General features: G+C 45.8%; 1 protein-coding gene across 1 annotated transcript; it reads right to left on the bottom strand.

Moving 5' to 3' along the window:
* Window positions 1-736: 736 nt before the first annotated feature.
* Window positions 737-2,541, bottom strand: LOC149991481 (testis-expressed protein 13B-like). The gene is made up of 3 exons (XM_090264102.1): window positions 2,083-2,541; window positions 1,882-1,965; window positions 737-913 (listed from the first exon to the last, which is right to left on the bottom strand). Exons 1-3 carry the CDS (start codon window positions 2,539-2,541, stop codon window positions 737-739), a joined length of 720 nt encoding a protein of 239 aa, XP_090120228.1.
* Between the last annotated feature and the right edge of the window lie 9,199 nt (window positions 2,542-11,740).

Here is an 11,740-nt window from a genome sequence, read left to right as displayed (position 1 = left end):
GGAGATTGACTTCCCACTGGGATATGTTCTATTCCACATTTCTGAATTCACTGAGGGCTTTGTACTCAGGTTCTCCTCCTACATTTATCCTGGTTGTGGGTTGGGGGACAGGATCACTGAGGATGCCACCATACTTTGGTCAGTGGTCTAGACCAGCAAACCTCTGTGCACTGCAGTTGCTGACTCACCTCCTTGGCAGTGGCTTGAGCTTCATATCGAGATTTGATTGCCCTCAGTTCTTCCCTCTGGGGACTGGGGAGGATTCTCTTGTCCTGGGGCTGAAGAGCCATAGCAGTCCTGGTCTGCAGCTGGTGCTGGTGTCCTCTGTAGGCAGCCCTGGGGGATTCCCTTAGACATGGCAAATCTTTACTATTGTGTAAGACCAGGGTTAACCCCAGGTCTGTTTTGTTTCTTCTGATATAACTCAGGACGTAAACAAGCTTCTTGCCCGATTCATGCCTGGAGGATCTTGGATTGCATGAACCCCAACACCCATCATTCACTGAGACACCTAACCAGCCAGTTCCAGCATTTTCTTGGATGGTCTGTGGTTTGTAACTGCCCTTCAATTGCAGGAAGCAGAGAAGTGGTCAGGCCACCACTTTCCTATCTCTGGGGTAACAGAATGAACTCTTCTCTGCTTCCCTGCCCCTCTGCTCCCTGGGATGTCATACTGATGTCCTCTAAAATACACAGCCTCTGCAAAGCATATGACTCTGCTTTCCCATACCCAGGGTCAGGACTCCGCTGTGGCCTTCACATCCATGGCTCTGACATTGGCCCCAACTCTAACTGACCCACTGCTTTGTTTCCCAACACCAGCCGGACTGGAATCTGTCTGTTCCGATTCTCTAGTATGAGAATCTGGTTCAGAATGGGTCAAATGTCCACTTTTGCTGCAAACATCTAGAGCCTAAGTGGGGGTGAGAGATTGGGTACTCATGTCCACCAGATATTAGGGTGGGGGAGAAAGACAAACAGAAGCTGCAGCATATCTAGGGTGTCAAATGCTACTGCTCTGGAACAAAAAGTGGGTCACCAAATCATGGCTCTGTCTGTGTGTCTCTCTCCCTCTAACCCCACAATGTGTACCCTCCCCAACCACTTCCCCAAATCCCACCCCACTTCCTCACCTCCCTCACATGCCCCCATGCCCCATCTGCCTACCCACCCTTTCCCCACAATCTTTCTGAACCCTTCCCCAGCCCCTCTTCTTTGAAAAATGATTTCCCATTAAGAAATATTTCTGTTCAATTTCACATTTCTAAATTTATTGTTTCTGTAGCTGGATTTTCCTCCCACAGTGGAGGCAAGATTCTCGTCCTGAAAAATTCAGAGTTTTACAACAAAGGCAGTCCCAATCCCCAAGTCTGCGAAATACAGGCTGTCTTCTTTGCGGACAGGAACTGGGGTCTCTTATGTTCCACCGGGGTTCTTGGGGGTCTGCTCTTTGAGCCCCCGCATGAGACCGCAAGTTGACATGAGAAGGCACCCTGTGCTGAGACTTCTGAGATGGAGCTCCTGCTGTGGAGGTTTCTGCTGGTGAGGATGGGAAGGGTGAAACCAGAAAGGGTGATAAGGGGCATGAATATGTGCACACCAATGAGACAGGAAGGGCCATCAGGGAGACTGCAGACCTGGGTTTCAGGGTCTCAGAGAAATAAAACATTCTTTTTTCTACAGACCTGAGATCTCCCTGCCTATGCCTGCTTGAGGTGTTATATTTTCTGCTTTGCAGCTCCACCCAGCTCCTTGGGGGCCTCTGCCTCTTCTAACCCTGCTGCCCCCCACTGCCCTTTACTCCCCTTCCTCCCCCTCAGCACCCTTCTGCCTTCCTCCTCCTCCTGCAGTGTCATCAGCAATAGCAGCAACCCCCCTAACTTTGTCTTCCTCCTCACCAGCTCCTCTTGTCCCAGTCCCACTGGTAGTGGCCAGGCCTGGCTCCTCTGCGACATACTTCTGGTCCTAGAGAGAAGTGGGCAAGGCTGAGATCTGCTCTGGGGGTGGGGCAGAGGGTAGGGTGGGGAGAAGGGGGCGGGGTGGGGAGAAAGGGGCAGGGGGAGTCAAGTCAGGTAATCTTACAGCCAGGAGAAGCTTCCACCTCAGCAGGTCCCTCTCTTTCTGAACCTCAGCCAGTTTGTCCAGGGTCACTCGCAGCTGGGAGGCTGCCTCCTTGCACTCCTTCTCCTGCTGCTCTTTGAGCTCCTTCAGCTCTGCAACTAAGGTCTTTGAGCCTGACTTGCGCAGCTTTGATAATTCGTATAAACACCGCACCCTGAAACAATGTAACTGGCTCTGCATTCGGGCGAAGCGCATACCCAGGGCCAGGCTACCCCAGGCACAGGCCTCTTTAGCCTCGCTGGTCATTCCGTTGTCCTCCAGGATGGCCCTGAGCTTGTCTTCCACCTCCGGCCAGGACAGGGACATATTCTCCAGGTAGAACTCAGGGCCCTTCATGTGTCTGGCCATTTTTTCGTTAATGAAGGCCACCACATTGTCATGTTGGAACCCACAAGAGGGATCGTCGGGTTTCAAGGCCATGACAGCAGAGGGCCTTAGAGGCCTGGCTGTTCTGTGGGGACGAATCAACCAGTTAGCCCTCAGAGTCTGTTAGCTTCTCCCCCCAGGCTCCTCCCAACAGCTTTCCCTCCCCACCTTCTTCAGACCCTCTCGTCGCCCCACGATACCTCTCCTACCTCAGGCTTCAGCTCACCAGATGGGGGGGGCCAGTACAAGTGTACGCCGACCACACCCTCCCACCAGCCGAAGGAAGAAGCCGACCGCTCCACCGCAATGGCTCTGAAGAAAAGGAAACGAACCCTGGGTTTTTATACCCTCGACTGTTCCAAATTCCAGAGACAGCAGGGATGGGAGCTAATGCACCCGGAAAGCCCTTTCTCCCCCGACCCCAAGATGTAAGGGACGTAAGGGGTCCTGCTATGCTCTTGGAAGCTCTTGAAGGTGAAAGAAACAGAAATGGTCAGAAAATACTTAGAACCAAGAACGTGAAGTACTTGTAATCAAGTATAAAAAAATTCGCCCCCCCCCACTGCCGCAGTGGATTGTTCCATTCAAACAGCATACATGTCTCCTAGAGATAGAAAGGTCTAGAACAAGAGAGAGCTCCACCCTCTCAAGGATCTCAAGTACCCTCTGGGGAAAGAGAGTACAGCCAGAGAAGAGCTTAGTCCCCCATTGACCCAGGACAGAACACTGTAGGCACTATAAATGGTCATAAATCCTGGCCCTGTGTACCCCTGACACTGTCTTGAATCTGCCTACCCTCACGCCCCTCCCCCACCATCCTAGTCCAGCCCACACACTCCCGCCATTTTATCCCTGGACTGTCTGCAGCCATTTGCTATCAGGTCTGTCTCCCTTCCTAAGTTGTCATTAGAGGGATCTGACCATGGCCCTTTAAACCTCCAATGGCTTTCTGAAGCCTAGGGGGTAAAACAGACCCAACGTTGAGCCCTACTTTGCCATTTACTATATGGCCTTGTGCTATAACTCAATCTCAGTCTCTATCTATGTGCTTACAATGAGGACTGGAGTGTCCTCTCTGGTGAAGCTACAAAGCCTGGGCAGGGTGATATGGAGGGCCAGCTGTTGCCCATGCAGCAGACCCCCCCTCTCTTCGCAGCTGAAGGATCCAAGGGAAAGACGGAGTCAATACAGCTTGGCTTCAGGTGCGCCGCAGGAGTTGCCGGTGTTGACTACAACGTCAAACCGCCTTAGGGACTCCGGCTCCGGATTTTCTGTCGGGGTTTACTCCCTTAGCCTTTCCGCTGAGGAGGTATGCCACAAGGCAGCGGAGGTTTGGAGTCAGAGTTTCCCTTCTCCTTAGCCTTTCCCTGCGCCAGGTGATCCATGCACATCATTCAGTCCTCGTTTGACAGATGAGGAAACTGTGCAGAAATAGGACTTGTAGTAAACATCGAACTGGATATTCTCCGGCAAGGAGCGGATGTCTCGGCGGGAACGGATGTAGTTGTCCACGACGGCAGAGATGGTGGTGTTGTAGAGTCGGCTTTTTAATACTTGCTTCAACCTTAATTATAACCAATTCCATCCGTCGGGCTGGCGGGGAAACGCGAGCTCACAGGCGCGCACACGCACCTGCTGGCGGGCCGCGGGGCCCCTTCGGGGCGCTGCCTTCCGAGGAGGGGAGTCCACCTCCACTGTCCCTCGTGAGGCCTCTGCCCCGTTGCACGCGTGTCGACAAGCAGGTGTCCCCCGTTGTCCCAACTTCAAACAGGAGTTGGTGCTTTCCTCCTGAATTGCTCCCAGGCCAGGGGGACGGTGCCCGCTCGGGCGAGTCAGGATGGAGGAAGGCCGCTGCGCTCCCCTCCGGCCCCGGGAACAGCAACTCAGCGGAGGGGGGCCTGATGAGCCCTAAGGGCCAGCAGGGTTCTTCCGAGGTTCCTTCCACCCAAGGCCCGGGGAGCGGGCTTTGGAAAACAGGGAGTTTCCGTGGGTTTACGCCAGACGCGACTGAGGTTCTCCGGGCTTGTCGCTTGGTGACCACAGCCAAGTGTGCGTTGTGACGGGCACAGTGCTTAGTGAAAATCCTCACTCCGAAGAGGGACTCCAGCAGCTAGTCACTTGCCTTTCCAACGCATGCAAGGAGTTCGGACTAGCCATCAGCCTGACGAAGACGAACGTTATGGCTCAAGGCACGGGGACTCCCCCATGCATCACCATCGACGGATACACCCTGGAGGTTGTCAACGACTTCACTTACCTCGGGTCCACCATCTCGAGCTCTCTGTCAGTTGACTTGGAGGTCAACCGGAGACTCGCCAGGGCAGCCACAGTTATGGCCAAACTGAACCGGCGAGCGTGGAACAATTCCAGCCTCACTGAGAAAACCAGACTGCACATCTACCAAGCCTGCATACTCAGCACTCTCCTCTATGGCAGCGAGACGTGGACCACCTACGCAAGGCACGAAAGGAAACTCAACAGCTTCCACATGAGGTGCCTGCGACGCGTCCTGCATGTCGCCTGGCAGGATAAGGTCCCCAACACCGAGGTGCTGAAGCGAGCCAACATGAGCAGTTTGCATGCAGTTCTTAGTGAGAGACGCCTCAGGTGGCTCGGCCATGTCAAAAGAATGGATGCAGGCCGTATTCCCAAAGACCTCCTCTACGGCGAGCTAGCAGAAGGCCAGAGGATGACAGGGCGCCCAAAACTGCGGTTCAAAGACATCTGCAAAAAGGATATGACACAGTGCTCCATCAATCTCAACACATGGGAAGTTCAAGCAGACGACCGCCTAGCCTGGAGGCTCGCGGTCAGGCAAGGTACGTCACGCGCAGAGGCTGCGCGCAACGAGGAGGCGGTCCAGAAAAGATCGAGGCGGAAGCAGCGCCAACAGCAGCAACAACAGCCATCTGCCTTCACCTGTAACAAGTGCGGCAGGGATTGTCACTCCCGAGTCGGACTGCACAGCCATTCTCGGCGGTGCAGATAGACTCTCAAGAAGCTACGCCATCGTCTCTTGAGACGGACGGCTGCCGACGACGACGACAATGAGGACTAAATGAGGTTGATTTACTGTTTTCTATAACTCCATTTTTATAAAATGTACCAATAAATCTGTGTGTGTGTGTGTGTGTGTGTATGTCTTTGCATAAGTGTCTGGGAAAGAGTTGAAGGATGTACACCACTCTTAACATCGATTGTCTCTGGGAGGTAGGAATATAGTACACCTTTAAAAGTTTATTCTTTTTATTTTTCTCTATTGTAAAAATTATTTATTAATAAGCATGTATTATGTTTTTCAAAATTAAAAAACTTTTTCTGATATCTCCTTATAATTTTAAGTACATAGTAATTGCATATGTAAATAGTTTTTATTTACCTAGAAAATAAATGTCTCCCCATAACCCCATCCTTCCACCAATCTGGAAGATAACTATGGTTAATAGTTTGATAGATAAAGTAAGCCATAGCAGATAATTGGGAGTCTCTCAAATGAGGCATCCTCTCTCTTACCTCTTGGCCTTTGCACAGGATGCTCCATAAGCAGATTCTCTCTCAGCCCCTCCTGCCCTCCCCACTCCCATTCTTCTCATCCCCTTAACTCCTGTTCAATTTCTATTCCTTTTTCACAACAGCGCTTAACTGCTTCTTCCTCTTTATAAGTATTTCGTAACCCTCCAAATCTCAACCAACTGAAGCTAGGCTAAATTGTGCCACCTTTCTATGTCTTCATGGTACTTTTTTTAATACTACTTGCAGTATTTTTCACATTGTATTATAATTTGTAATTTTCTAATTTTTCCTCATTAACTGTTCATTCCTTGAGGGCAGGGTCTGGGGCTTAATTATTTGTCGGTTTTCAGCATCTAGAACAGTGGTAAGCACTTAATAAAATAATTTTTGAATGAATTGAACTAATTAATTACATCAATAAGGTGAAAATAGGTACCTTTAAAGAGGATCCTATTTTCTTTCTTTCTTTCTTTTTTTTTTTTTTTTTGAGTGTCTTTTTCTCCACACAGACTGATCTACTGCCACCTCACAGCTTCTTGTGGTAGGGAACTCTCCTTAGTTTTTGAAACCAACCAGTATCTGATATCTGACAGATTTGGGATTTGTAAAAATACCATGGAAGAATCAGGAATGAAGCTTCTGTTGTGAAGGATTAAAACAGCCAAACTGTATCTTACAGACATTGAGGTAACTGGTAGCAGGAAAATTTGTCTGTGCTCATATCATTTCTGTCAATTGTTTGTGTTGGGGGAGAACGTGAATAAGGTAATGAGGTCATTCTTCTGTTCTTTGAAGGTTCTACAGATGCTTTATCTCTCCTTGTAGGGTGCTAGCACCTGTTCTCAGCACCCATCAGTTGCTCATCGACCTGGAATGTAATGAAATAAAACTGGATACTTCAACTTTAAAATTGCTCTGTGTAAGCTTAAAAGATCCAAATCGCAAATTATAGAGGCTCAAGCAAGTTGTGACTATTAATTTCCATACTGCAAGAAAAAATTTTTAAATATCAACTCAATATGGATGTTGTGTGATCAAAACACATTTCAAAGACTCATAGAGAGGAAGGATAAAAGTGGCAGTACCTAAAATTGCTCCAGTGTAACAAGTTTAGGATGAGAATTTTTACTGTACGTAGTAATAATATCAGTGATAATAATAATAATAACCGACACTCATTTAACAATTGCTTTGTGCTAAGTGTTGTATGCATGATTTCTTTCACCCACACAATAGCTCTGAGAGGTTCAGATTATTATTCCCATTTTAGCAGATGAGGAAACAGAGGCCCAAGGTCAAAAGACAATAACATGGCAAATTCAAAATCCAAATGTGTACGACTTCAAAGTCCATAGTAATGACCTTAATAAAAAGTTTATCATATATATAAACCAGGGTGCTCTAGAGACACAGAATCAATAGGGTGTGTATAAATATTGAGAAAGATTCACTTTAAAGAATTGCCTCATGTGGAGTATGGTGGCTGTCAAGTTCAGTATTTACTTGATAGGCCAGCAATCTGGAGACACAGAGAAGAGCTGATGTTACAGTTCAAGGCCAAAGACAAGTTTGCAGGTAGAAGTCCTTCTTCCAGGGAGGTCAGTCTTTTTCTATTAAAACATTCAATTGATTGGATTAGACCCAGCCACATTATAGAGGGTAATTTACTTTACTCACAGTCTACTGATTTAAATGTTCATCTTACCTAAAAAGTACCTGTACAGAAACATATAGAATAATGTTGACCAAATATGGTATATGACCTAGCCAACTTGACACATAAAATTAACCATTACTATATATATGTAAGGTTTTCTAAAACTAAAGCTCTTTAGCATTAAAGCTTTCTAAAATCTTCTTTGGGCTGCTTTTTTTTTTTTTTTTTTTTTTTTTTAATGCCTGTATTTAAAATTTCAAAATTGAGGAGCTATAGATGTATGTTCTTATGAGACCTTTTAAAGACAGAATTTGGATTGTGGTAACTCAAGAGAAAATTAAAGACTAAAAGGTTGTAGTGTACATCACAGAAAATTTTGAAAGTGATGGAAGAAAAAGTTGATGGGAAATGGTTCAAAGAATTAGACTACTTAATATAGAGAAAGATTGAGAAGACAGGAAGGTCAGTAAAAACCACTCTTTGTGTGCCAGAGGAGGAATATTAATGATGGTGATGGGCTGGGTTTCTCTAAGGATGTCAAATTAATGAATAATGGACTTCTAGATTAAGAGGAAAGAAAAGATATTTTGACTGTAAAATTTATTAAATATGAATATAACATTTCCCTCTTGGCATTTGAAAGAATATATCAGGTAGAGTGCTAAACTAATTCAGGGAATGAAAATTACATTAGGTCTTGATATTTCCTCTTATCCCTTCTCCTTTTGGTAGCAGTCAAGATTTATTGATGTCCCACTGGGGGACATAGTGTTGTGGGAGCAATATACCAATTCCTTCAATGGAGGAAAAGGAGCTGTGACATACTCAAAGTTGGGGAACTTGTACCTTTGCGCCTTTATTTTCTCTGCTCAAGAGGTGTTTTTTAGTAAGGGGTGAGTGGGATGATAAAGTGGCCAATTTTGTCTCTGTCCATCTTTCTTCCTAGGTTGTGTGCTAGATTTCTCCCCAAAAGCTCAGAGGCTGTTTACAAGTATCTTACCTCTGTTCTCATTTGCAATCCAAACCTCACTGAGCTGGCCCTAAGTGAAAATACCCTGGTGGACACAGGGGTGAAGGGTCTTTGTGAGCATCTCAGACACTCCCACTGTAGAGTGGAGAAACTAGAGTAAGTTTTTAAAAACTATCTGGCATCATCTTTTGACTCCTGAACTTGTTGAATACCTGCTATGTACCAGGATCTATGCATGGTGGTCACCAGAAGTTAATTCATCTAATTCACTCCTTACAGTAACCACATAAGATGGGTTTTCTTATCCCTACTGTACAGATGAGGAAGCTGAGGATCAGGTGGAAAAGTGACTTAAGGCCACACCACTGAAAAGTGGCATAGGCAGGATATTACTTAAAATTCTGTCTCTAAATCTCCTGCTCTTTTCAGCATACTACCATTCTATGTGTTTACAGGAATGACACTAATTAAATATTAACTGTATAAAGAATACCTACTATGCATCCAGCACTGGAACAGATGTCGGTCAAGTTCTCAGAAGGATTACCAGTGACAAGGCTGCCCTTAAGGACACACAGATATGAAACAATTGGAGAGCAACACATTTCAATGTGTAATCAATCACGAGAAATGCCAGATAAACCCAGATTAAGTGAGGAAGTCAGTATGGACTGGAGACCTCAGGAGAAGGCTCTGTGAAGGAGGTGGGACAGGAGCTGGAACTTGAAAGATGGCTAGGATTTAGGCAAATGGGGAGGCTGGGGAACATTTCCATAAAGCTAAACGACAGCAATGGCTGATTTTTCTTCTTTTTCTCTGAGAAGCTTAAGCACATGTTACCACACAGATGCTAGCTGTGTGGAGCTCTCTTCTTTCTCACAAGTGAGTTGAAATTTAAAAGAGCTGTTTGTGGTTGCCAATGCCCTGGAAGACACAGGAGTACATCATCATTGTGAAGGTCTTCGGTATGGAAGGGTAAAGTAGAGAATCTTGTGTAAGAGTCTGCTGTCCTTGTCCTTCTCATGGGATTTTGGCATTTGAGGTTCTGCAGAACTCCATGCTGCCATGGTTAACTGTCATCTTCATGTCCACTTCCCTCCAGGCATTGCGAATGTTCCCTCTCTGCAGCTTGTTGTGAAACCCTTGCCCAAATGCGGAGCTCTACCTGGACCCTAACAAGGCTACTTCTAATTAATAGCAAAGCTGAAGATTTGGGACTGAAATTGCTGTGTGAAGGATTAAAAGAGCCTGACTGTCAGTTAAAAGATCTGGTGTAAGTCTCGTGAACGATAGCCATAGGCAGTTTCCTGATTTTCAGCAACTCCCCAAATCAAATGAGTATTTTTTCCTGGTGGTTGACTCTCCAAGGAAGCAATAAACAAAGACCTAAATAATATAGGGGGAATAAATCTTCCCCTCTCCACCATGTCCACTTGGCCCTGACCCAAGGAATTTTTTTCTACATGACACTCTGGTTTTCTAATGTGTTTTGTCAGTGGGCTAATGTAATTCCTAAAGTGACTCAGTATAGATGAAATGATGCCAGCTTTCTCTACCTTACTTCCTGGCAGATTGTGGACCTGTCACTTGACTGAAGAGTGTTGTCAGGATTTGTGCATTGCAATGTATGCCAATGAACCTGAGAGACCTAGACCTCAGTGACAGTGCTTTAGGGGATGAGGGCATGCAGGTGCTGTGTGAAGGATTGAAACACCCTTCCTGCAAACTACAGACCTTGTGGTAAGTACATAGGGGCTCTACATCCACTGAGCTCTTGTTGCCAGGCTCTATATGAAATGGAGGGTCATTGTAGAACTTGGGATAAAACTGATTTCTTTCTTGAATCCTTAATCTCCCATAGGTTAGCAAAGTGTCATCTCACAGATGTGTGCAATGGAGCCCATGCCTCTGTCCTCAACAGAAATGAGAACCTAACATTGCTAGACTTAAGTAGAAGTGACCTCAAGGATTTTGGACCACAAATGCTGTGTGATGCACTGCTTCATCCAATATGTAAACTACAGATATTCTAGTAAGTTACTGTGCTGGGGGAAGTGGGGGGGATGGGGTAAAGAGGCATGTTGAGTTTGATCATAGCTCATCACAGTGAGGAAAGAGAAGAAAAACTGAGGGCAGTCCATACCTTGGCAAGATATCAAAGTGAAATTATCAATAGGCTTCCTCCTTGGACACAGGGGGCAGCGAGGGAGGCAATGAACAAGCAGCACTGGTTCTCATTGCTAAAATAAGCAACACTGTATAGAAAAATGAGTACTGAATCTAGCTTCTGCTAGGTCTGGCTTAAACATTAGGTCTAGCATCTATCTACTAATGACATTATCATGCTTACTTAACCTCCTTTAACTTTAGTATCCTTGTCTGTAAAATGGAATTAAATCTAGTACCTGACTCCCTTCTGTTAGCACAAGCATTGAGTGAAGTGAGACAATAATTATGAGTGAACCTAGTACAACACTGGGCACATAGGAGGTACTCCATAAATGATAGACTCTTTACTTTTCCTCTTCTAATGCCTGCTAGAGGGCTTCATGTTTTACATTTTGAGAGTCTTCAAAACTCAAGGGGTTGAAACTATAATGATGCGGTTAAAGAAAGTGGAGGCTTTGACCCTTTCTGGTTAATGTCTGCCTGCCAGCTCTGTAAGTTGGCATAACACATAAAGTAATTCTTAATTAGGATACAGCTATGCTCTGTCGGCAGATAAGCAGTGGCCAAATGGCCATTCATTTATGGCATTCAGAACTGAAACACATAATGGAAAATAAAGGCCAAGTGCAAAAATGCCACATTCCAAAGCCAGTTTGATAGATTGAAGTATAAAATGAAAACAGCTTAAAAACCTGATTACAAGTCTGGCTGAAACAGAAGCTAGTTCTCTACTAGCAAAGTAAAGTCTGTTTATTTCAAAGTTTCAAGAGTATGCTGATTAGTGCCTGGAAAGAGGAAATTATTCACAACATGATGAGCCCTAGGGGCTCAGAAGGACTTACAGGGTGTCCTTTTGATAAAGAGGTGACTGGAGTCTGTATTGTCAACAGGCTGAAATAACCTCAACAATCAATCCTAATGTTTCTTTATATATAGAGTAATTT

The sequence above is a fragment of the Furipterus horrens genome, unplaced genomic scaffold (assembly GCF_987537825.1).
Source record: "Furipterus horrens unplaced genomic scaffold, mFurHor1.1.pri manual_scaffold_17, whole genome shotgun sequence".
Taxonomy (NCBI): domain Eukaryota; kingdom Metazoa; phylum Chordata; class Mammalia; order Chiroptera; family Furipteridae; genus Furipterus; species Furipterus horrens.
The sequence above is the reverse complement of the archived record's forward strand: the minus strand, read 5'-3'. Positions and strand labels throughout refer to the sequence as shown.

What these genes read in the sequence shown, in the direction of transcription:
- LOC149991481 (XM_090264102.1), bottom strand. Translation starts at nt 2,541, where the DNA reads ATGGCCTTGAAACCCGACGATCCCTCTTGTGGGTTCCAACATGACAAT. An exon ending in GGTGGAAGCTTCTCCTGGCT is followed by an intron (nt 1,966 to 2,082) that starts GTAAGATTACCT and finishes ACTTCTCTCTAG; the next exon opens with GACCAGAAGTATGTCGCAGA. An exon ending in CTGGTGAGGAGGAAGACAAA is followed by an intron (nt 914 to 1,881) that starts GTTAGGGGGGTT and finishes ACCCCCACTTAG; the next exon opens with GCTCTAGATGTTTGCAGCAA.